Source organism: Protopterus annectens, chromosome 17.part0, assembly GCF_019279795.1.
Source record: "Protopterus annectens isolate FY-2018-M chromosome 17.part0, PAN1.0, whole genome shotgun sequence".
Classification (NCBI taxonomy): Eukaryota; Metazoa; Chordata; order Ceratodontiformes; family Protopteridae; genus Protopterus; species Protopterus annectens.
The window spans coordinates 510,632,299-510,658,587 of NC_056751.1; the positions used below are offsets into that span (position 1 = coordinate 510,632,299).

The 26,289-nt window shown below is 40.7% G+C and overlaps 1 protein-coding gene across 1 annotated transcript in view; it reads right to left on the minus strand.

Annotated features, from left to right (window-relative positions):
• TBC1D17 (TBC1 domain family member 17) overlaps positions 1 to 26,289 on the minus strand; it is a 1,580,308-nt gene that overhangs the window by 1,464,330 nt on the left and 89,689 nt on the right. The window contains exon 2 of the mRNA XM_044059599.1: positions 3,131 to 3,229. Coding sequence (XP_043915534.1) covers positions 3,131 to 3,229 — 99 coding nt within the window. The remainder of the gene's footprint in view (positions 1 to 3,130; positions 3,230 to 26,289) is intronic.

A 26,289-nucleotide genomic window follows, 5' to 3' on the forward strand; every position in this document is an offset into this window, starting at 1 on the left:
AAGATTTCTCCTTAAGCCAAGCATGCCTTCTGAGCACAGACCCAAGTAACAGCGGCCCTGCGAGAGGCCTCTAATGAATCAAAACCACATTGCAAAGTATGTTTTCCAACTTGTTCAGCAGAATGCATCAAGTCCTGTAATTCTTTATTTTCCACAGAGTCAGGAATCAACATAATTTTCTGTTTAAGCAATCCAATAACATGTTGCTGATACTTTAACATATGAAACTGGCAATTAAAAGCCCTAATGGCCAATGTTGCAGAAGTGTAAACCTTCTTACCCCATCTATCCAGCACCCTGGAGTCTCTATCAGAAGGGGTAGGATTTTTAGCAGTAGAAGCCTTAATACCCTTGGGCCCCTGTGAAATAGTCTCTGGATCCGCAATAGGATTTTTAAAAAGAAACTTGTGTGACTCAGGAACCCTGTATTATCGGTCTGGTTTTCTGGGAGCAGGAGGCAAGGAATCAGGGGCCAAACTAGATTTTGAAAAAGCATCATCAACAATGTCTAGTACAAGAGGAATAGCTAAAGGCCTATGCTGAGGTAGGAGTAAGAAATCCCTAAGCCTCTTTTTGAATCAGAAAAATCCTGGCTTTCCCAGTGGAAATGCTCCCTTAGTGTATGTAAGGCTTCCCCAAAAGATAAATCCTCTGGAGGGGAAGCAGAGGGCATGGAGTTCTCTGCATCAGAATCCTCATAAATAAATAAGGGCAAATCTAGATCATCAGAAGAATCAGAAAAAAACAGAATCCTGGTCAGAAGATTCATAAATGACTTAAATCCTAGGCCTCTTTGAAAGGGGGGATTGGCTACCCCTGATTAGAGTTATTAGATCTTCAGCCATTCTTATCATTTGTTTTTTAGGCACAGAGGCCTGAGCATGTGGCCTGGGCGTCATTTTTTTAGGCAAAGTTCGAGATTTAGGCCTAAGGGAAGAAGGAGGCGTCTGTTTAATATGCAAGTCCGTAGGCCTGAATACACCCTCAGAAGCCAGTGCCTGCACAGCGGCTCTGGACCCATCCAAGACAGAGACATCCGCAAGTTCCATAGTTGAAGCATCTCGTGGTATACCGGACTCTGAATGGGTCTCAGTATTGGCCTGAGAATCAGAAGTAGCAGGTATCAGGGCCTGCGAAAGCGCCTCACTGAGTACCGGCGAACTTGTGAATAGCTTAGGAGAAGTGTCTTCGGCAGTTTTGGACCTCGGCGGCCTGTCACTGTCTTTATCTTTGCATTTTTTCATAATCCCGGTAGTCTGGCAGCTAACAGACGACATTTCTGGATAATTAAACAAAGAACCGAAATATTTACAGGCAAAAATATACTTACGACGGATAGTACGCTGATTAAATAAAGCACAAAACCAACAGCAAGGTACGTCGTGGTCAGGGCCTAGGCAAGGAATACAGTACGAATGAAATGAGGTATTTGCTTTCCACAAGTAATGCAATTATTAACTTCTACTGACATCGGTAAGGAGCAAGAAAAAGTTTCCCCAACGGGGAAACTTTGGTTCTGAAACTCAAAAACGAAAATTTCAGAAGTTGGCCAACCAGCACTTGCGAACTGCTTCTGCTTCGGGCACCGCACGGCAAGAAAGACTGATGTAATGGCGCCGGCTGCATGTTTTATACCCCTGACGACCTGATGTCATGGAAGAAGGGACAGCAACCGACGCAGGACCCAAGACTTTGTTAATCAGGCCGACTGAGGGCGACCTGCAAGCGGATAACCCAAATGTAATGACTGCAACAGTGAAACACAAAGAACATCATTTTGTTGGTTTACCAGAGGTCAGTCCTTATAGAAGATGAAGAAGAAGGCAGCATCCCTTTCAGGACAACTTATTACCTCTGTCAGACTGTGCTCTACAGTTTACCCCTGCATAAATGGAGCGTTTAGTGTTAAGATGTGCTGCCTTTAGGCAGTAAATGCACTCCCTGTGGGGATCAGAATTAGGAATTTTGTGCCCACAGGAAGCACACTTTTTAAATCCAGTTTTTTTTTTTGTTTTTTTTTTTGCCAAGTTAAAGATAAAAAAAACCCCACAGAATTAGAAAATTAACAGATTGCCAACAGTGGTAATTGGAATACCCTCCAAAAGATAGAAAGAGGGAGAAAGGAAGAACTAGTACCAACAATGGTATGTTAGAAAGCTACCAGATGGTAGGAAAAAAAAAAAAGTAAGGAAAGTAGCCCAACGGAAGACCAAATCTAAAAATTCGACTTAAAGTAGAGGGAAGACTATAAAGAGGAAGTTTAGAAGAGTTTTTAACAGGTATTACTCACAAATCAATATAATGGGTCAAAAATCATCTCTCTGAGCAGAAGCCTCATCCATGTAAGATGGAGGAAAGCAAATGAGATCGGAGGTACTGCTAGTTGACTGGGGCATTATGGGTAGCAGGAGGAGTTTGAGAGTTGGATCCAAAGTGTAGTGCATACAGCCAGTTGGATCCGAGGTCAGATCTGCTAGCCATATGTTGAGAAAAAATGAAAAAGACAGCAGATTTAAGAGTTATGATTGTATACCCGATCATAATGCACTGTACTGCACAGAATTTTATCTGCTCCACATACTAACTACAAAAAAGAAAAAAAACTTTTTCAAAGCTGTAAAACACTTAGCAAGTGCTGTCAGAAACAGACAGCAACTCAGTCTCTTATGTTTACACAGGCTTTCCATTCCTCTTAACTGTCCAGATTTTTGCCTCATAATTTTGGTCTGATCTTCATAAAATCTGTGGTTTTCTAGCAACTAACTAAGGACTGAAAACACACATTTGAGTTTCAGACTTACTATCCTTCAGAAAATGCAGACAAACACAAATTTTGTTATTCTAGCAACTTTTTAAGTTTGTAAGAGGAAGCCAGGGACTCATTACCAGCACAGAAGACATGCAGAAATAAATCGTTTTTTATTCTAACACTACTGTGTGCTGATCAATACTGATAGATTTGACTACCTACTGTAAGACTCAACTTTAACAAGTTAAGAAGGGTGCTTAACATCTGTTAAGATCGGGTCTCTAACTACAGTACCACTTAACTGACTTGTCTTTTTCCAGACATTGGAGTGTCATCATGCACCATGCATTACAAAAAAAAATGATAAACTGTAAAAATTACCTTCTCTATAATACGGATGACTCCTGGGATTGGTGCATCTCTATCATGCTGCTTCTTAGCACTGGTGTGCAAAAACACGCCATCCTTTTCAAACACAACCTAGTAATAAAAAGAAAGGCATGAGACCACAAAAGAATGATCTACATACAATTGTCTGTGTAAGAAAAGCAGTTAAGTTGACTAATGTTACAGACTGACTTCCTCATATCACTACACAGCAACACGAACAGCTATGACAAGACAAGAAGTCCTATAACAGTGCTAAACGGTTGCTGAGACAGCAGTGCAGTGTCAGAATGATGTCATGGGGCAAAACATCTACCTGCAATGCAAACAATTTAAAAACATCAGGTGCTAGATAGCTGGCTGAGTGGGGAAGAAATGACCGGGTAATGTCTGCTTGACTCTTCTAAAGGAGTGGGGAAAACTGAACACCTTGAAATGATGGCTCATCCAACCGAATTCTTTTTGTATACCAGCAGAAACTGGTAAGGTACGTTTCATTTGGGGCTACCGGAAGCCCTGTCCAACAACATGAGTGGGTAGCTTCCATAAATTCCTCTATATATCAAACTTGCACTAATCAAATCTGAACAGTATTCACTCATGCTTATGAAATGAATATCAAAAGGGACAGAATTGCCCTAGCATATGATGCAACCTTGTTCTGTCAGCCAGCACTCAACCCTTACACAGGGTACTAAGGCTATGGGCAGAGACTGACTATTGACTTAAAAAGAATAAGGAGCAAAGAAAAATGAACACTACAAGACGACAAGGCTGGTAGCAGATCCTTTAAATGTGACAATTATTACCTCAATTTTTTTTTTTTTTTTTTTTTTAATGGCCAACAGACTGAACATGATCTTTTGTACCATCAATGGGAACAAACAAAGCAGAGTGAAATGAAATAGATAAATCAATCATACAAGGACATACAATCATCATAACTCACATTCACTTTCCTGCAAAAGAATATTTTCCAATAGTCATAGTACAACAGGCTGAACAAAATACAACCAGCATTGGCACACTTATGAAATACATTCATTTTTGGATCTGAAATATCAATATGACAAATCTGATGTAACTGGGCAACAGTGTCATATGATGGGTCCCTATCAGATGACTGCGTTCTCACAAACTCAAAATTCACATGGTTGAGACCATATGATCAAGTTTTTGAAAACCTAGAGCTTTTGAATGGAGATCACAGTTCAGTGAGGATCAGGAAATTTACCCTTTTCCCCACTGTACTGCAAGATCTTGGAGTTTGTAAATATAATTTGCAGGGGGCATAGGGGGCACAGCCCTACCACACGGTGAATGTGTGTGTGTGTGTGGGGGGGGGGGGCTTGCCCCCAAAGAAAAAAATAAAAAAGGTAGATTTTTGCATTTTTTTAAGTTACGAGTTTTCGGAAATTCAGTCAGTTATATTGTCTTCAACCATATGAACCTCGAGGTTCTGAAAACTCTGTCTTCTAACATACACTCCATATGATGCACCATTTGCAGTATTTATATCATGTTGTTATCTGGTTGGGAAGCAAAGCCCTGGAAGTATTAAACCTAGCTAGGAGGTACAAGATGACAAAGAGTTACACAAAGTAGAAAGAAATACCTCTTAATTGGAAAAAAGGTAGCTGGAAATGCAATCTTACCATAAAATGTCTAGCAGAAGCTCAGAGAATATTATGGAAAAAGGAAACAAATACATTACTACAGTAACATCTGCATGTAAAAATATACATACATACTACTGGCTGAACAACATGGCTTTCACAGGGGCCACACTAGCCTTTTGTCATTTGCAAACAGTATCTGCAAAGCTATGGATGCAAGTTACGTTACAGGTGCAGCCTTTTGTGGACACTAACAAAGCCTCTGACACTGCCTCAACAAGCACTTCTACTATAATTAGGTAGTCGTGGACGGAATGGTACTCACTTTTATTGTTCTAGGAGCTATCTCAGTACAGATACTTCAGAGTTTCTAATGGTAATTCAGTATCACAAGCTACTTTTCAATGATTTCTGGGGGTCCCCCTAGGGTCTACATTAGGACTCCATCTTTATTATTCTAAACAATATTAAACTTCTTTATCTAAATATGCAACTATAAACATGCAGACAAGATAGTTGTTGAGACTGCCAGTAAATCAGCACCATCTGGGAGAGAAGTCCTAACTAAAGACTTGACTAGTGTGGTACAACAGTTAACTAACTATGATCTTGGTGTTAACCTCATCAAAAGTAATGGCTTTCTGTATGGCACTTGAGTTTTTGCATTAGTCACCACAAACTGGGTCGGTCATTCCAACACTAATGGTGGTGATACTGAGACTGTACCCAAGTTTAAATAATGAGGAATTGTTTGGACATTACTTTGACGTTTGTTAAACATACAGGAAAACTAGAACTTCCAATTTGCACACTACTGATGCCAGGTTGTAATCCTGGAGTATGCTCTCTTAATGACAAAAGAATCCCATCCTATAACTAAAATCAATGTAAAGTGCTATGATGCCCACCCACTGCTGCCAATATGGGACTGGCACCACTGTGGGTCATCCCCACGCTGGGCCAGTAATCAAGAAGCCCGAATCCTCACCACTTATACTAGAAAGGGACACGCACTTGGAATACAAATGGATACAGTCAGTATTTGCAGATAGAGACATCTCTGCAAACTACAATTTCCCTTAAAAGCACACAGGGAACACACACACAGCCCAGGGTCTGGATGTCTCTATAGCAGTCTCCCTCCAGATCCCCAGTAAGACTCTTTACTGGCACAGCTGTAGGGTTAGGAGTTAGGTCCTCAGCCGAGTGTTCAACCAAGTCCTCCAGCACCCTCTCTGTAAACCCAGAGCTTCATGTCCTGGGCTCAAGTTGCTAACTAACACACACACACCACACACACACACACACACACACACACACACACACACACACACACACACACACACACACACACACACACACACTTGGGAAAGGCTGGCACAGGTTTACTAGCTATGCCCCCTCCTGCCCAAATTATAAGGTAGATTCACTGCCACCTGGCACTCCACAATAAGTTACACTAAAGCTGTTAAAGGGTGTCCAATTATACTGTGTAATATTAACATTAATACAAATGATAGTAATTCACCAAGATAACTAGGCCTTCTGGAATGGCCCACACAGTGTCACCAAATAAATACAATTACTTTCAAAGGTTAGATACGAAGGACCAGTCACAATAAAATTCTAAATGTATTTACTTCCATGTTCTTTCATTGTTTATTATTAATAAAGATATATTCATAGTAAACCACAGAGTTCAAATCACAGAAAATGTTGAAAACAACATTGATGGACAGACTTGAAACAATCTCTAAACTAAGCTTCACTATATTCCTGACTGAACCTAAGAGAATTTACCATTCCCTAATAACTTACTTGGGCAAGGCAAGATGAAATTCATGAGCAGTCTTTCTAGTCAGGCTACTAAACAAAATACTCAATATTCTGAGATTACTCCCTGTATAATATAATATCCAAGATGACTTGCAGAATGACCTAATCTGGTCACCTGATTCTAGATTCCCACAGTACTTCCTTTTGACATTTGGGACAGGAAGTGACCAAAGACAGCTGCAATACACATCCAAATGTTTATGGCAGCTTCTGGGGCCTTCCCTCTTTTCAATGAGGTAATGAACAAAGGCTTTGTCCCAGACCCAGTGTCTCCGGTTTTACTCAGCACTGTGATGTGCCTTTTAGTGACTCATCAGCTCATTTACATTTCCCCTGTTTTTCTTAAAATAAGCCACCTGATTAACCTTTGATGTGCCAGTGTGTCCTCTATTAAACCATAAACATTTAACTCTGATACCATAAAACATTTCTCTTCATTTCAGTAGGGTGAACTGCTGATACATTTTAACACAAGCAAAGCTCACAAATACATTTTCAGCACAAGCATCTGTACAGATCAGTTTGATATTCAAATATCATGTAATTATTTACAAAATTCCAGCTAGCTGTGCTGGCACAAGTCATACGTCCACTGCCCTACTTCATCATGGCATGGCTGGCAGTACCTATCATCACAAATGCTTAAAGCAGAATAAAAGCCAAATGGTTGCCCATTTATACAGAATCAAAAATGCACAGTTGTTTAATCAAACATATCATAACACTAGATGTTCAAATGATCACCGATACAGTAGCCTTAGCTATGTGTGTTACATCCTGTAAAGGATGTAACAGCCAGCTTCTACAGCTTAATGGCACCTACCATGCATCAAGACCATTGACAGTTGAAGAAAATAAGTGGTTTGGGTGCTAAGCCCTCACAGCTTTCATGCCAACTGGAAGATGGAGGCATAACTATCAACTTGCAGACACTGGAATAGAGTACAAAGGCCTCTGAAAAACATGTACATCCAGACAAAAATCTGAGCATCTAATTAGCATAAATTCTGGGCAGTCCATCTGGACAGATTGGACTGGGTTCTGAATAGAGAAAGGGAGTCCCGAATTCAGACAGTTGATCCCTTCATCTCTGCAGTACCCGTTTCAAAAATTCCAGTAACAGTACCTTGAAATCCAAGGGATGAAGGTGCTTGGTCCAACTAATATTCAATTACTAGTGAATTTTTCTCATGTGTACTTTGGCTAGTGGTATCCTGAGGATCAGTGATGCCATCTGGCCTAGAATTTTGAGGATATCTTTTGCTGAGGTCATGTCTAGAAGACAGAACTCCAAGAAAATGTCCGGGCAAGTCAGAACTCTTTCTTCTGACAGAAAGACCATCCTTTTTTCTGTCTCCATCCAACGCACCTGGAAAACAATTTGCTGAAAGGGTGTGAGGAAGGACTTCTGAAGGTAAAGTTTGAAGCCCAGGTTGGAAAGGGTGGATACAACTTTGTCTAAGCACCAGGATACAGAATCTGCACAAATCAGCAAGTCGTCTAAAAAAGGAAAAATGTGGGTGCCTAGGGTTCTGCAATAGGCAGTCACTGGCATCAGACAATTTGCAAATACTCGAGGTACTACAACTCAAAGGGTAATGCAGAGAACTGATAATTTAAGCCAGACACAGCAAATCTCAAAAAAAAATCCTGAAACTGTGAGCAATAGGAATATGACAAAGAGTCCTTGAAATCTAGCATCACTATGAAACACTGGTCTGGAACCAACACTAGCTCCAATTGAAACGCAAGCACTTTGAATTTTCTAACTTTTAAAAAAGGTGTTTAGAAAGGGCACATCTAGGATGGGTCTCTAGGAATGCTCCTTTTTTGGTACCAAAAAGTCTCTACAGTAAAATCCTTTGCCTTTGTGTATCACAGGAACCAGTACTATGACCCTCTTTTTTACTATGTGATGGAGCACTGGAAGAAAGAGCTCTCTCTGGTCTGGTGGGCAAGGGAGAATTACCCTTAAAGGGGAGGATTTTCTGTCCACTGGCAAGTGCATCTTCTCAGGACAGACTGCAGGTTTGAGAAAGAGAGAGCCTTCCTATATGGAGTCCTGGAACAGAATTTGGCCAACTGATACACAGATCTACTTCAAGATCTACTTCAAGTGTTCCCCACAAATGTATCGGATTCAGTTTCCTCTTCTGAGTGTCTGCCTTAGTCCTGCTCAGCTCATTTATTTATTTTAGATTTGTTAACCGGGACAGTCCAACTGGGTGAGAGCCCATTTTCAGCAGAGGCCTAGGGAGAAAAACTCCAGAATTACAACTTACATAAGTATTATTATAAAGGAATAAATACATTGATGTGATAAGAGAAATACAACTGTACAATTGGCATCTTAGGAAGAGCAATAACAAATATGAGAATCAATAGTACACAATGAGAAATAATGAGAAATAAACATCATACAAATTTGTTGATGGAGGCATGAAGTTTTTCTATTACAAAGAAGGTGTTTAAGAGAAAAAATTAGATTTGTATAAATAAACAAAGAGGAGAAAGGAGTTAGAGGAAGGGGATACATAAGGAATGAAAGTACAGATTCAATTTTAGATTCTGCCAAACAGATCTGCTCTGATGGGATGCAAGATGCTTGTAGAATGAGATTGTGCTGTAAAGCTATATCCCATGCTAACATGTCTAGTCTGCAGATGGGGTAAGATCTGGTTATCCCTTGTTTGTTTATATACCACATCACTTTGGTTTTGTCTGTAAACACCTGACGAGATCCCAGAGAGCACATATGATTCAAACAGTTGACAGCATTTATAAGAGCCAACATCTCTTACGTGTGTGTGTTTTGGTTCATCTGATACTGCTCCACAGGCAAAGTCTGGGGTTTTTGTTGCAACTGTGTAACTGACTGTTTTGGAGCAGGAGGGGAAAATGGGAGACCTGGATTCTGAGAAATTTGATATATCCACCTTTCAATCTCCATTTTTACAAAGCCCAAGTCTGGAATTTGAAAAGTTGATGGGTGTTGATGCCAGGAGCACAGAACTTTCAGATACCACTGTATGTGGAGTCTTGCAAGAGGAATCAAGACACTCATACATGCAATAAGACCCAGAATCCTGAAGAATTCCCTCATTGAAACTAAAACGTCCGAGTGGAAAAATCCAAGAAGCAGATCTAAATATAGATATATTTTTCCCTTGGAAGAAAGGTTCCTTGTATGGAGGTGTCCAGCAAGCACCACAGAGAAAATCTTGTGAGAAGTTGTCAGAAAATGACTTTTAATATTCTCTTGAAATCCCAGTCTATACTAGAGATCCCTTAGCCAAGACGTAAGACTCCTGACACTTTGAAAAATACTCTGCAGAGAGTAGCAAGTAGTCTAAATACGGAAAAATGTGGATACTCTGCAGTCTGTAGTAGGCTATCACAGTAGCTAGATGTTTTGTCAACACTCTTGGAGCAGTGGATAGCCCAAAGGGCAAGGAGAACTGATAATGTGATCAAGACATAGAAAACCTTAAATGCATGAAATCTGTATGAATAGGAATATGATGATTGCAGCTTTTAAATCTAGGGTCACTAAGAAACTTAAATAAGGAAGAAGGGGTAAAAAGTTGTGAAGAGAAAGCATTTTGGACTTGGGCACTATTACAAACTGTCTCAAGAAGGAAAGTTCCAGTACTGGTCTTCAAGAAACTTCTTTCGTGGTCATCAGAAACATTCTTGAATAAAATCCTTCTCCTAACAAAGGGGGGGGGGGTAACTGCATCTATTACCCCCTTGACACAGCATGTTTTGTTAAGACAGAAGGAAAGAGAAGAATTTGGTCTGGCATATAGGGAAGAGTCCTCTGAAAAGGAGGGACAGCCTCCCATTGCCATATGTAACCTAGATGAATCACATTCCAGTCCCGTTTGAAACGATTTTTTTTTGCCAAAGACACAAATGGATATTCAGACTTTTTGGGACAATAAAGGGACTGCTTGGGTAGGAGGAGAGGGTCAGTTTGGAGATAGTGGACACGGTGCAGATTTGTACTGTTGTCAGGGAGTGTGACCTAAATCCCTCACACTGTAGCAACCTTGAGAGCTTTGCACTTGCTGCCTATTAGAGGAGCATGCACAATTAAATGTATGTGCAATCTCCCAACCAAGCAGTATATTACCTGCACCACAGTGCTCTTAATGTTGCTATTACAGCAAATCTAGGCAACTTGTCTCCCCCCAAGGACAGATGAGCCATTGTCAGCCACTCACTCACTCCCATTCTCCCCCTGTTCAGTCTCTCCAGCACCCATGCCACTAGTCAAATCCCTCTGCATCACAGGGCTGGACTGAGTGAAATGGATCTTATCTCTAGTTTGCATCCTAATGTCACAACACTTATCACTCAGCAGTTGGATATAATACTTGCCTAATAATCCAAGGAATGACTTAGCCTCCCCCAGATGAAAAGAAGAAACTGAAAAGGTGTGGAAAAGAAATGTGTCTGACTCAGGACTGGTTAGGACTCAACCACCTGTTCCCAGCAGTTTTATTCTCATTTCCTTTTTCACCTGCCATTTATGTTTCTCAAATCCTTCCTACTCTTAAGCCTGCTAACCTTTAATCTAGAATTTGTATAAAGAAACACATATAAAAGTATAATTCCTGCTGCACTGTGGAGCACGAAAAAAGTACAGTTGTGTACCTACCATAAATGTAGATGCTCAAGTCTATTCACTGTTGCAGTCATTAGAATTGGGGTTATCCTGCTGGCAGGCTACTTGCAGTCGGCCTGAATTCCAAAGTCTAGGTCCGGTGTCGGTTGCGGTCGCCTCCTCCCTGACGTCAGTGCGCCAGGGGTATAAAAGATGCAGCCGACGCCATTTTCTTCAGTTTTTCTTGCCCCAAATGTCAGGTGCCCCCAAAAGGGTAGGCTAAAAATAGGTCAATAAAGCATGCATGCACAAAATAACAAATTTCCTTCATCTACAAGCAAATATACCACATAGGTTGTATAGAATAGAGACGTACAGATAAGGTACAGCAAAGATAAGGGGGGTGGTGGGTGGGTAACCTGGACTGAAACAGTGAATACACTCTAACATCTACATTTATGGTAAGTACACAACTGTGGTGGTGCTGCGGTAGCATTGTCGCCTCACAGTAATACACTGTCCGGTTTGATTCTCAGCTAGAGCGTCTTCTGCGTGGAGACATGCGTGAATGGGCGTACCTTCGTTGAATGTTGTGCGTCAGGGCAGGTAACTCGGCATGTAAAAATCAACTACCAATCATTAGCGGACCGGAGTTCCGGTGTGGCGACCCCTAACCGGGAAAAGCCGAAAGACACAACAACAACAACAATACAACTGTACTATGTTCATTGTGTTTCACTGTTGCAGTAATTACAATTGGGTCAAATCCCAAAGCTAAGGTTGGGAGGCTAGAACTAAATAGAATTAGGAGCGGTTATGAGGCCCTGCAGAACTGCAGTGGCAAAGCCTGCCCTGGATTTGGAGTAGAGTGGTAAGTGGTAGTGTTTTGTAAAGTATGCACCGAACTCCAGGTTGTAGCCTCTAAAATGTCTTTGGTGGGTACTCCTCTGAGGAAGGCTGCTGAAGTGCCTGCTGCAGTGCCTGCTGCTCTGGTTGAATGTGACCTAATGCCCTTAGGCACTGATTTGCCATGTTGAGAATACCATAGATGAATGCAGTGACCTATCCACTTTGAAATAGTCTGCTTGGAGATGGCCTTTCCTTGTGATCCTGCAGTATATGCTACCAGTAATTGCTCAGCCTTTCTGAAAGCTTTGGCTCTGTCCAAGTAGGAGCGCAGCTGTCTGTGTATGTCCAAAGAATGCAGAAGTTTCTCACCCTTATTCTGTGGGTTTGGATAAAATGTAGGCAAATGAATAGTTTGGTTGAGGACCACATTGGACACTACCTTAGGCATAAAAGTGGGGTCTGTCCTTCGAGAAACCCTGTCTGGATAGAAGATGATAAAAGGTTCCACCGACATGAGTGCCTGTAGCTCTGAGACTTGTCTTGCAGAGGTTATTGCTAGGAGCAGAGTGGATAGAAGATGATAAAAGGTTCCACCGACATGAGTGCCTGTAGCTCTGAGACTCGTCTTGCAGAGGTTATTTAGGAGCAGAGCTGTTTTCCATGATAAAAATTTTATATCAGCTGAAGCGGCTGGCTCAAAAGGAGGCAGAGTGAGTTTTTCCAAGACATAATTGAGGTCCCATGCAGGTATTGGTGATCCTCCTTGGAGGCCGTAAGTTTTTGGCTCCTCTGAGGTACTGCCTTAATAAAGGATGAGAAAAAATAGGTGGCTCTGTATTGTAATGAGCTGAAATGGCAGAGGCATGAATCTTAACTGATTAAAAGGAAAGGCCTTTGCCCAGCATCTCAGTTAAGTATTGCAAAATCTGAGGGATATTTGGAACAATCATGTCAATTCCTTGTGCCTGGTTCCAAGCACAGAATCTCTTCCATTTTTCTGCATAAGATTTTCTGGTACTGGGCCTCCTGGCCTCCAAAATAACATCCATAACCGCTTTAGAGAGAGGTGTGTTTTGAAAAGCTACATTATCCGCCATGCTGCCAGATTTAAGGTCCTGAGTTGGCTGCGCAGGATCGGATTGTTTTGTTGGGTCAGCAAGTGAGGAATTTGAGGTAATGTCCATGCTGGGCATGAGTCAAGTTCCTCAGGATTGGGTACCAGTGCTGGTAGGGCCAGTCTGGGGCAATCATTTTTGGCTTCTCATCTGACCTTTAGGAGTACCTTGGGGAGGAGAGGCAGTGGTGGAAAGGCGTATACTGGTAAGTTTTTCCAGCTGAAGGATACAGCATCCACTTTCCATGCTTGCTTGTGATAAGTCCTTGTGCAGAATCTCTGTAGTTGGCAGTTGTGAGGGGAGGCAAATAGATCTATGTCCGGGCATCCCCAATTCCTTGTTATCATGTTGAAGACTTGTGGATCCAATTTCCACTCGTGGGGATCCATGAGGTTTCTGCTTAGCTCGTCTGCCAGAGTATTTATCTTTCCTGGCAGGAATTGTGCTTGCAGATGTACTTGGTAAGTCAACGCTGTGTCCCACAAAGTCATGGCTAATCTGCAAAGGGGGTAGGAATGTGTGCCTCCCTGCTTCTGTACCACATGACTGTAGTATTTGTCCATCTTTATCAGTAGTTGTCCTGGATGAAGTAGATCCTTGAAGGCTGTCAGGGCATTTTGAACAGCTAGCATCTCTTTTTTGATTGATATGTTGATGCATTTGGATTGCGGACCATGAGCCCTGAATACATCTTCCTGCCATGTGGGCCCCTCGGGCATAATCTGATGCATCTGTTGTCAATGTTTGCCTGGCTGGGGGCATGGTGAATGGCTGCCCCTTGTTGTGGTGACAGGCCTTTGCCCACCATCGAAACTCCTGTTGTAGGCAGGGAATGAGTGTAATTGTTTCCAGGCTGTGGCAATGTTGAGTCCAAATACTTTTTAGATACCACTGTAGTTACTTCATATGCAGTCTTGCATATGGAATTAGCAGAATGCAGGATGCCATGAAGCGCAAAGCCTGCAGAATTTTTCTTGCAGATAACTGGGTCTTTGTTGCCAACCTTTTGAAATAAGTAGTCAGTTGCCTTTGTTTGTCTGGCGTGAGATAAGCCATCTGGGCAGTTGTATTTAAGCTTGCACCCAAGAATATTATCTCTTGAGAGGGTACAAGTTTTGATTTCTTTTCGTTTGCTGTGTACCCTAGGCATGTTAATAATCTTTTTACAAACGCCAGATGCTGTAGTAGTATGTCCTTGCTCTCTGCTTGAATAAGGCAGTCGTCCAAGTAAGGATATATTTGTATTCCTCTTTGTCTGCAAAATGCAGTTACTGGTGCCAGGCATTTTGTGAAGACCCTGGGCGCAGTAGATAAGCCAAAGGGCATTACAGAGAATTGGTAGTGCATTGAGCCAGCTATGAATCTGAGGTATCTTCTGCATGATTGTCTGATTGGGACATGCAGGTATGCATCTTTTAGGTCTAAAGTTACAAGCCAAGCCTTCTTGCCCAGCATGGGCAGAAGCTGCTGCAGAGTCAACATTTTGAATTTTGGAATATCTAGGTATGCGTTTAGAATAGATAGGTCCAGTATTTGGCCTCCAGGCTTTGTCCTTTCTGGGTACCAAGGAGAGAGTAAAATCCTTGTCCCTGCTCTTGCTGTGGTACTTGCTGAATGGCCCTCATGTCCGTGAGGGATAAAACTTGCTTTTCTGCCGCTGCCCATTGATTTTTTGGCAGATCTGGCATAATGTTTGCCTTTGGCAGGGTGTGAAAGTAGAACCTGTAACCTTGTGACACTATGTTCAAGACCCATTTATCCTGGGTGATTAGGTGCCAGTTTTGAGGAAAAAAGTGCTAATTTTCCCCCTAAAGGAGCTGCCAGTAGATAAGTGCTTGGTGCTGGCAAGGGGAAGTCATTGGGACTGCTTTCTGTATGTCTGTGACATGTCTTCTCTGCTTTTGGAGGTAGAAGCACCCCATTGTTTAGACCTGTATGAGCCTTGGGGCTGGGATCTGCCTCTAGGGCGTCTGTATCTTCCGCTTTGTGGCCTGTCTGAAACTGGAAAGGACCAAATCTTTGTAAGCCAGTGTCTGCTAAATCTTGGGGGCTGTACCTGTAAGAAATCCTTGACTGTCTTGATATATTTGGCTTTGTCCTCCATTTTCTTCAACACCTCTTCTGCTTTAACACCAAACAAGGTATCATGCTGTAATGGAGCATCTAATAATTTTGCTTTAACATGATCAGGCAGATTCTGTTCCTTTAACCAAGCATGTCTCCTAATGATGGTACCCATAACAGCGGCTCTGCAGGAGGCCTCCAAAGAATCAAAACCGCAATGTAAAGTATGCTTTCCAACTTGTTAAGCTGCATGCAATAAACCCTGCATTTCTTTATTCTCTGCACATTCAGAATTTGTTAACATTTTCTGTTTAAGCAGTGACATTAGGTATTGCTGATATTTAAGCATATGAAACTGACAATTTAAAGCCCTTATAGCTAAGGTAGCAGAAGTGTAAATATTTTTTCCTCATCTGTCTAGTGCCCTGGAATCTCTGTCAGAGGGGGTAGGGTTTTTTGCAGTGGAAGCCCTGACCCCCTTGGGACCCTGAGAGATAGTTTCTGGGTCAGCAGCAGGGAGCAAGGTTTTTAAAAAGAAATTTGTGGGAGTCTGGAACCCTGTAGTATCTGTCTGGCTTAACAGGAGCTGGAGGTAAGGAGTCAGGAGTCAGACTGGACTGTGAAAATACAATCATCTACAATGTCTAGCACTGGTGGAATAGCAAGGGACCTGTGCTGAGGCAGTAAAAGAAAGTCTCGGAGCCTTTTCTTAGATTCTGAATAATCTTGGCTCTCCCAGTGGAAATGCTCCCTCATGGTATGTATTGTTTCGCCGAAAGAATAATCCTCTGGTGGAGAAGCTGAGGGGATAGATTCTTCAGCATCAGAATCCTCATAAGGAGGAAGAGAGTAATACTGATCAGAAGCGGGATCAGATGAACTGGAAACCTGATCTGAAGATTCATATTCTATCTCTTGCCTAGGCCTCTTGTCAGGAGGGGGATGAGAACCCCTGATCAAAGTAATCAGGTCTTCGGCCATTTTGAACATCTGTTTTTTAGGCATGGAGGCCTGTCCATGGGGCTGTTGTACTTGTTTCTTTGTCTTTAAAACTGCTTTAGTCTTTGCTTTTGAAGCTGAAGTCGTTTTAACATATAACTGTGTATGCCTGAAAACGCCCTCAGAAGCAGATGCCAGCTCAGCGGCTCCGGACCCATCTGAGGGAATGGTTTCCGAAGGTCCAATACCTTGAGTGGCTGTAGGCCTGGTTGACTCCACGTGAGAGTCTACATCGGCCTGCAGCTCTAAAGTAGCAGTAGTCAGGGGCTGCGAAAGCGCCTCATGGCGAACAGGCGACTGGCCTCAAAGAAGCCTCGTAGTCTGTTTTGGACCGCTGATGCCGGTCCTTCAATTTTTATTTGCGTTTTTTGTAAACTTCGGTAGTCGGCTGTTCTGACGGCATTATATAATTAAATCGTATGCCAAAGTAATGAAATGCAAAATCGTACCAATGCTTAATAGTGCGTTGCTTAAATCCAGCACAAAACCGACAACTAGCAACGTCGTGGTCAGGGCCTAGGCAAGGAATACAGTAAGAATGAAAATCCTTGAAGTATTTGCTTCCCACAAGAAATACAATTATTAACTTTTTCTGACATTGGTCTGGAGCACGAAAAAAGTTTCCCCAACGGGGTACTTAGCTTTTAATGAAGACTTTGGATCTGAAATTCGAACTTGAATATCTCAGGAGTCGGCAGTTGAGAACTGCTTTTGCTTCGGGCACCACGCGGCAAGAAAGACTGAAGAAAATGGCGTCGGCTGCATATTTTTATACCCCTGGCGCACTGACATCAGGGAGGAGGCGACAGCAACCAACGCCAGACTTAGACTTTGGAATTCAGGCTGACTGCAGGTAGCCTGCCAGCAGGATAACCCCAATTGTAATGATTGCAACAGTGAAACATGATGAACATCTGTTTTAAATTGCCAACTTTGGTTGCATAGAGACAAAGCACCAACTACAGCCCATGTAACACAAGTTCACTTATAAGCTTGGATGCCTGACAGAACTGGAGGTGAGGATGGATGTGCTCATTCTGAAAGGGATGGTAGAGTAGACACTGTCAAAATCCCTAAAAGGAGGGGTGTCAATGCAAAGTGCGAATAGGTGTTAGGCTCCTGAAGGCACAGCCTAAGGAAGCCTTCAAAATTGATGTGCATAAGCCTACATTTTCATGGAGAACGATTTACAGGCCTCTGCAGTAACACCCATCATGTCTCCCTGCAAAAGGTTGGAGTTGCCATTATAAATTCACTCATTGCTAAGATGCCAGTGAAGGCATAAAGCACCTGAATGGCTGCCTGAATGATGGCCCCCTCTGGAAAGCGGACTCCCTGATCCTGGGTGAAATTCCTGGGCAAAAAAAGAGATGTGTTCCACAGAGGTGGGTGGGGGAGACTCAATGAACTGCAGGTCAGCAGGCACAGGACAAAAAACACAGAAAAAAAAGTGTTACTTTAAAGACACCATTGCTTTACCTTTCTTTTTTAACTTTAGAAATCTCAAGCCAGATTCCCAAACAAGAAATCTTTGATTGGAGGCGCCATTAAGAAATTCTCCTAGAAAATCTTCCTGAAATGGCTGAATCCTCTGCATGCATGTACTCGGATGACAGACCTCAAAGCAGACCACTATGGACACTGCACTGAAAGTCTCTTAACCACACTTAATAAAATGCTTCCCCACCTTACAAATCACCTTGGGTGGGTCAGCAATTCTGAGTCTTCAGAGGTTCATCTTGCACTTTTGCCACTCAAGACCTCTGTCAGTTCAAGGATTTGCCTTGGTATTCTGTCATGTACTTTGATAACAGCCCTGAAAACCACAGTGGTCAATATATAAAGCTTATTTCCTTATCTCTGTTGTTTTCCTTATCAATGGATAAAGTCATGATATTTGGAACTAACATACTACCTGCACAATGTCTAGAAAGATCAACACAGCTGGAGTCCCCAGTTTATGTAGGGCTGAAGGCTGACAGTTTGGTTCTAGTGAACCTGCCAGAAAGTAGTCTTTGAAAAGCAGAGACAAAGCAGGGACTGCTGTGGGTTTTGTCTTTTCTAAGCCCAAAACTCTGAAGTACCTTCTCTTGGTATCCAATAACTTTCTCACCTCATTTAAAGCCTCTTAACAAGGAGAGAGTTTTGTCAAAGAAAACATTCTCTAGTGGTGACCTTGAAAAGGCTATTTACTTACTGACCAAGGTGTATCCCAGAGGTGAGGACAGCTGGGTAATGCAAAGCTACAGCCTCTTCTCCTCCTGAAGAAGCATTTGAGTCCTTGAGGAAAACATTCTCTTTGTGTGCTCAGAGTGTTCAGAAGTGGATGGCAGGTAGTGGCTCCAACAAAAATGCCTGACACTGAACAAATAACTATTTTGTTAATATTTTAAAATCCTGTAAAGGACTGTTGACTCCTGGGAAGAAGCAGGTGTAAGGGAATTACAGTGTTCCAGCATTTAAGGATCCTGGAAATGTGAACTATGAGTAGACAACTCCACCTACTGTGATCTAGTCTTTGCTTTGCTACTTTGCCCAATACAAATCAGTCTGACCTATGCTCTGGCAGTTCTAGGGCTGAGGGCCTGAATCCTACATCTTGGATTATAATGTCAACTCCACACAGAGATTCACAATTCATACAAGTGCAGCTTCAGCAGTACAGGTGTCCAGGTACTTGGTATGGTAAAATGTGCTAACTGCCGCCTGCACATCCAACTCCAGAAGGGATGGACAGATACTGGCAGAGGAAACAGATGCCATTAATAAGGACTTTGTATCCACCTCATGGGTCGATGTATCCTAATAACTAAAAGATGGAAGAGCTACTTCACGCTCTTTAGAAAAGGAAAACAAAAAAAAAAAGATTCCTTAAGAAAGACTCTAAACACCTTTCCTGAATTATCACTTGTGATAGGCAAATTTACATTTATACAAAAGTAATCAAATTGTATTAACAAATTTACATTTATACAAAATCAAATTGTATTAACAAATTAACACTAAGAATAATACTTCACATACATTTCTATGCATCATATAACCTAAGCAACATTACATAAATTATTCAATTCCTGCCACTTTTATAAAAAAGAAACATCTTTATTAAACCATAACTTACGACATAAGCAATCATACATATATAGAAATGAAAATAAACCATACAGACACAATTCTAATTGCAAGCATTTTACATCACAAATCATAATGACACAACCCCAGTTGCAAACATTATACATCACTTATAATCTACTCAATCATTTTCAGTCAAACATTACATAGCTCATTTACATTCTGCCTTGTTTTAAACCTCATTTCTCTCCTGTATGCATGTATGGTACCCACAATTTCCATTTTTTTCTCTGTAGTTAGCTCCTACCCTTTTTTTTAAATATCTCAGTTCCATTTGTTTTACCTCTGTTACTATATTCACTAATATAGTTGGTTTAGATTTTGATTTCCATTTTCTAGTAATTGCTTTTTTCACAGCCACCATAATCAGGCACAGCAAGCCCTTACCATGTCTAGGCAATTCAGATTCTTAACTATAGCTCAGAAAAATTATCTTTGTCGTCAAACCAATCCACTCACCTAGCATCTCTGACAGTGCATCCCTCAGTGAATCCTTAAAGTCTGCCAATGGGGCTGATTCACAGAAAATATGTTGCCAAGTACCTCTTTCTTCCCCGTCACACCTCCAACACTCGTCGTCTACCTAGGGAAAATTCTCTGCAGTCTATTTGGAAAATAAAAAATATCTATGTAAACAACTCCAAGAAAAAATCCTAAATCATCTAGATTTTGTTGCATATTTGGGAGACATACATATTATCCTCCCATTGTTTCTTTCAGAACTGCTTATCCAATCTCTCTTCCCAATCCTTTCTAACCTCCTCTGACTGATTCTTACACTTATGATGCTATACTGTACATTCTCTACTAATTACTCCTTTTTAATTGCAGCTTCTGTACTAGAGAGTCTACTAAAAAACTCTACTAGTACTGGTCTTTCACATGGGACCCCCTATTTCTTTCTCTTTGCCTATATTCTGATATCAGTCCTTGATAAGGAAGGCAATCTCCAACCTGCAGTTCAAATAAATTCTTAGCATCTTCCATACTATTACCTTTTCCTCTCTATTTATTTGCTCCCAATACCTTGGTTTCTTTGCCAGTTTTCTCCAATAAAATTCCACCCCCTCTTGCCTATTTGTCTATATCCCTAATTGCAGTCATCCCTATCGGCAGAATCTCCCTTCTCCATTCCAGTACGGGCTTAGTTCTTAGAATACTTTCTGCTACTTTACAGATACAATATTCTGCAGGAGTATTGTTATTCTCCTTAAACGCCTGCATCCAAAGTCCAAGTCTCTCCTTGTTTCTTGAGCTTCCCCCTATTTCAACAGTATCCCTTTCCACTTTGAATTATAGTTTTCTGCTTGTGCTACGTATAGGAGCCTTAACTGTGTAGCTCTGAAATCCCCCTTCAAAGTGGGTACTCCCAATCTGCCATGTTCTACTGGAAGAACCAGCTTATCTCACTTAACTCTTGCAGTCTTTCCCTCCCACATAAAGTCCTTCAGCTCTTTATTAATTGCTATCCACAACATCTCCTCTGTTTGATTAAAAAAAAAAAAATGCCTGACCTGTGCATAAGACTAAAGGGACTAAAAACATTTTGACTGCTTGTATCTTACTATCCATACAATATAACAAAGCTTCCATTTTCTCAGTTTTTATATTATCTTTTGTTTAGTCTCTTCCCACATATCCTTAGCTGCCAAACCAGAATCATTTTTAATCCATACTCCTAAATACTTAATTTTGTGGCGACCCCTAACCGGGAAAAGCCGAAAGACTCCCAAATACTTCATTTTATCATGTCCCCATAAATACAAATATTGCTGAACCAAAGCATGTGTGGTTACATAATTTACCACTATTGCCTTTGTTTTAGATTCATTAATTTTGTATCAATTAAAGATTTGAAATTGTCTCAAAATGTTCCATAACAATGTAATGTTTATTTCTGGTTTTGTCGGTATAAAATACCATCATCCGCAAATATATAAAATCAGCTTTTCTTGAATACCATACCAATTATATCCTTGAATTTCGAGTCCCTTATTTTTTCTTTGCCAGTGGTTCTAAATATAATGAAATAACAAGGGGGAAAGAGGACACCCCTACCTGGTTCCTCTGTTCAAGCAGAAATTATCAGAGGACCCCACCCACATAAATTTTTGCCTTTGATCTTTCATATATCCTCCTAATCAACCTTATATTTTTTTCAGGAAATGCAAATTTCCATTGCCGTACTCAATGTCCCAACTTACTCTGTCAAATCCTCTCTCTACATCAACACCCACCAACAACACTGTTATCTTCTTAAATTTTGCTTCCCTCTGGATTATCAGTATTCTGTTAAAGTTGTCAATTGTTTGCTTCTTCTCCACAAAATCACATTGATCCATATCTATCAATTTTGGTAATATTTTGTCATTCTGTTAGCCATTATAGCAAGGATACTTTATAATCATGGTTTAGTATTGAAATGGGCTTGTATAAAGCTGTGTCTGATGGCTCTTTAACCTCTTCAGGTATTACAGCTACTACAGTTTTCTTCCAGGATATTGGTACTTCCACTTCTCTTAAAATACTGTTAAACAAAACCTTCCAGATCTTTATCATTTTTTCCCTCCTAGCTTTCAAACTTCCACAGGAATACCATCTATTCCTGGGGACTTTCCTGTCGACTGGCTATACATCACAATTTTTATTTCATCTCCTCCTATCCTGACAGTCCTGCGGTGGTGGTGCTGCGGTAGCGTTGTCGCCTCACAGTAAGACATTGTCCCGTTCGATTCTCAGCTAGAGCGTCTTGTGTGTGGAGGCATACGTGAATGGGGAGAGCCTTCGTTGAAGGTTGTGTGTCAGGGCTGGTAACACGGTACATAAAAATCCACTACCAAACATTAGCGGACCAGAGTTCCGCTGTGGCGAGCCCTTACCGGGAAAAGCCAAAAGACACAAGACAAATAAACTCCTCCTATCCTGACCGTTCGTAATTGAGCCTCATCTGCCTCTAACCTTGGCATATTTAATTCTTCAGTCAACATTTTAATTTCTCTGCTTTATACAGACTTTCAAAGAATTTCCAAACTATTTATAATATGTTTACAGGATCTCATTACCTTCCTTGTTATAGGCTCCCTAAGCTTGGCAAAAGCCCTTAATACTTTCGGTTGCCCGAGTCATGCTAAAAGTTTTTGTGCTCTACTGTAATTATCAAAAACAGTTGCTTAATAGCAATCTTTCTAAACTCATGCATATTATCAAGATAATCTTATTTTCTGCTTAGCATTCTGCAGATGATCCTATTCTTGTTCTGTGAGATTCCCTCTATTCTGCAACACTAACATTCGTCAGTCCCTCTAAATAATTATTGTTACTTCTTAATCATAACTTCCTTTCTTTTATTTCCACTCTATTTTTAAACTCCATCTTAACTTTATCCCAATACCTAGCTATATTTTTAGGAGAGATTTCTATCCTAATAGCTCCTGAATAATCTCCACTAACCATTCCTTAAATTCCTCTTTTCAGACAGACAGGTGGGAAAGAGCCAGTGTCTCATTTTTCTTTCATTACCCTGTGTTTTTATTTTAGTTATTATTGGTGCATGATCTGAAATAGTTACTGGGTGCATATCAAGCCTTTCAATTAAATGCATATTCACCTGTGAAATGTAAATTCTGTTCAGCCTAGCCCAATTTTTATATATTGGGGAATATGTAAATTCACGCCGAACTCCTATTACTGAATTCACATCTTCCATGCCAAATATTTTCATACATTTCTTCAAAATTCAACCCTCCTTTGTTATACTTTCCCTTCTTGGCCTCAAAGACGCATCTTCACTGTTGTAAATCACATTTGCGTCCCCACCTACAAGTAATACTCCTTGATGAAAACTAATATTTTTCTCCCAGAATTTTCTTTCTTGGGGAATGTTATCTGTCAACCTGCCAATTATGCTCTTTTCTACGCACCTTATTTGGGAGGAAGAGAATCCCAAAAAGTCACAGATGTATGCTCAGATACCTATATAATGACTTCCATTTTACTCCCTGTGAGCCATACTTGTAGTAGCCACTTGGCTTCATGTTCTTTGGCAACTAACCAAAAGAGGAGACTCTCCTGAGCAAAAAAGTAGTTAGAATGTTAACAACTCTCTGTATAGGATCCGATGCCTACAGTCATGAAGACTTTGAATGTCTAAACAAGGCATATTCTGGAGAACAACAGAAGTTTCTTTGGAATCTTGCAACAGTAACAAACCCAAAAGCACAACAGAAATGAAATAAAAGAAAATAAACGTGTTACATCAAAGAACTTTCACCTTTTGAAAAAAAATCTTTGAAACCATAGCCAGACTGAGTGACCATGAAACTTCTCACCAGGGACATGTGTTGTCTACTTAATGGGGGATGCTGTTAGCATCTCACCAGTATAGGGCGATGTGGCTGAGTTTTTTGATGGTCTACTTTGGCTGTAAACTTAGTAAGAAACAATGAATTTATAATGCAAACATGTCTAAAGCAAAAATAAAGAAGATGCAGACAAACTCCCTCTTCTGTCCAAAACCTAAGTGTGCATCTTTGAGTACAGAAGAGTCAGCCTGCACCATACAACTGCAGAGCTCTGGGAGTCAAGCTGGTTGAAAAGACCTCTGCCTGCAGCCAGTCACCATGTCAAAAGTTCTACTGCAACAGTAATCCATATGAAAAACAGCAGCAGCTAACATTCAACAGATTATTTTATGATGCAGCCATTGCATTCAAAGTAACCTACAGGACACTCACCTACATACAGGCATAGAAACATGGTCTAACTTACAAAAAAGTAATATAACCTCAAACAAACACTTCAAAGAGCTTACACATACGTAAAAAAATCTTCATGGGATTATCCATTCTATCAAAATTAAAATAAGTGGCTAAAAATATAAATGTCAATCTTCAGTGATGCACACGGACAAGTATATATATATATATATATATATATATATATATATATATATATATGTATATATATGTGTGTGTGTGTGTGTATAAAAAATCTCTCTCTCTCTATATATATATATATATATATATATATATATATATATATATATATATATATATATATATAGGTCACCTTCAGATGCCCGAAATCGCATTTCACCGACACGGAATCCGACGGGTCGAAAACACCTACAACGCAGATGACCGACAAGGTGAGAACCCGACGGACTCGGTAAGTGTGCGATAGAGTGAGGGATTTAATGTTAGGGAGCGGACAGGTAAGTGTGCGATAAGTGAGGGACTGTGGGTTTAGGGGGGGTTAAGTGAGTTAGGGTTAGGGTGCAGGTAGGGTGAGTGTGTGGTAGTGTCAGATCTTGGGGTTAGGGGTGGGTAAGTGGGTTAGGGTGCAGGTAGGGTGAGTGTGCGGTAGTGTCGGACCTTGGGGTTAGGGGTGGGTAAGTGAGTTAGGGTTAGGGTGCAGGTAGGGTAAGTGTGCGGTAGTGTCGGACCTTAGGGTTAAGGTTTGGGTTAGGGATAGTGGATATGTTATGTAGTGTACTGTGTTGTTTACGTGTAGTGTGTTGGTGTAATGGTATTCGGTGTTTTGCGTTGTCGGTATTTTTTGTTGTCGGTCTTTTGGTGTCGGTGATTTGTGTGTCGGCGGTTTGGCGTTTCGGGCATCTGAAGGTGATCCATATATATATATATATATATATATATATATATATATATATATATATATATATATATCTATATCTATATCTATATCTATACACACACACACACACACACACACAGGCAAGTACTGAATAACATTGAAACACTGAATGTCGACAATGCAAATGTCACCAGAGCATTATGCAGATGTGAGAAACATCCTTTGTACATGCAAACAAATTTAAGATAACATTTCTGTGAGGGAGGGGACAAGTCCCAACACACACCCCTCTGCTAATTACATACACTAAAGTCGAGCCTACTCAATTCCCAGGGATGCAGCATATATTCCAAATCCGGAAACTGCCAATCTCATACACCTGTCCACCTTTTGCTTTGCCAACCAAAGTGCATTGACAAAACAGATGTTGGCATTTCAGAGTTCCAACCAACTTAACCCTCCCACATACACATACCCACACAGTCGAATGTGCAGTTCTTTAACAGAGTAATTGACTGAAATACAGTCAAATGTTGTGTTCAAATATTTAGGATATCAAAATAAAACCCAAGATGTACACAAAGATAAAAATTTCGCTTTCACAGCCATATGCCATTTCACATCGACTGTTGTGAAGATTCCACCCTTACTCTACATCATTCCATCAAATGCAGACACAGGTGAAAACTACTATTACAGAGTGAGATTTATACAGCGTCAGTAACCAAACTGAAAAGTTATATACTGCCTTCTGTTGGTTTCTTGCATTTACATGCATACATACCATAGTATAACTATTTATTGTGACCAACTAGTCTTATTACTGTATTGTACTAAGTGCAATAAATACACAAACTGCTTCGGTTGATATGCATTTACTATTACACTTTCCTTTCAGATCTACAAGTATGCAACACAGATGCTATCAACTCTCTATAGCAAAATCCCAAAACTTGTTTATACACACTCATTTATACCAAAAAGTCTGATATTTTATCTCAGTCTGATTTATTACAAACTTCCTTTGTATAACACTTTTCTTTGTTCTTCTAATTTATGACTTGTCATTGATTCTTTCAAGTTTGGTGGTCCAAGGAAACTCAGTTATCTGAAACGTGGTGTTCCAGCACTATCTGAAACTTGAAGTTTCAATTTATCTTGCTTGATGTTACAGCTCTTTACTTCATTGATGTCCTTCCAGCTGCCATCTGTGCAGATATGTTAACAGACTTTCTTTCTCAATAACATACTCCTTTAGATGGATGCCAATATCTAAAATCAAGCTACATATGCTTGCCAGCACACTTACTATTTTTCTGAATTTTATACTATTCCTAAATT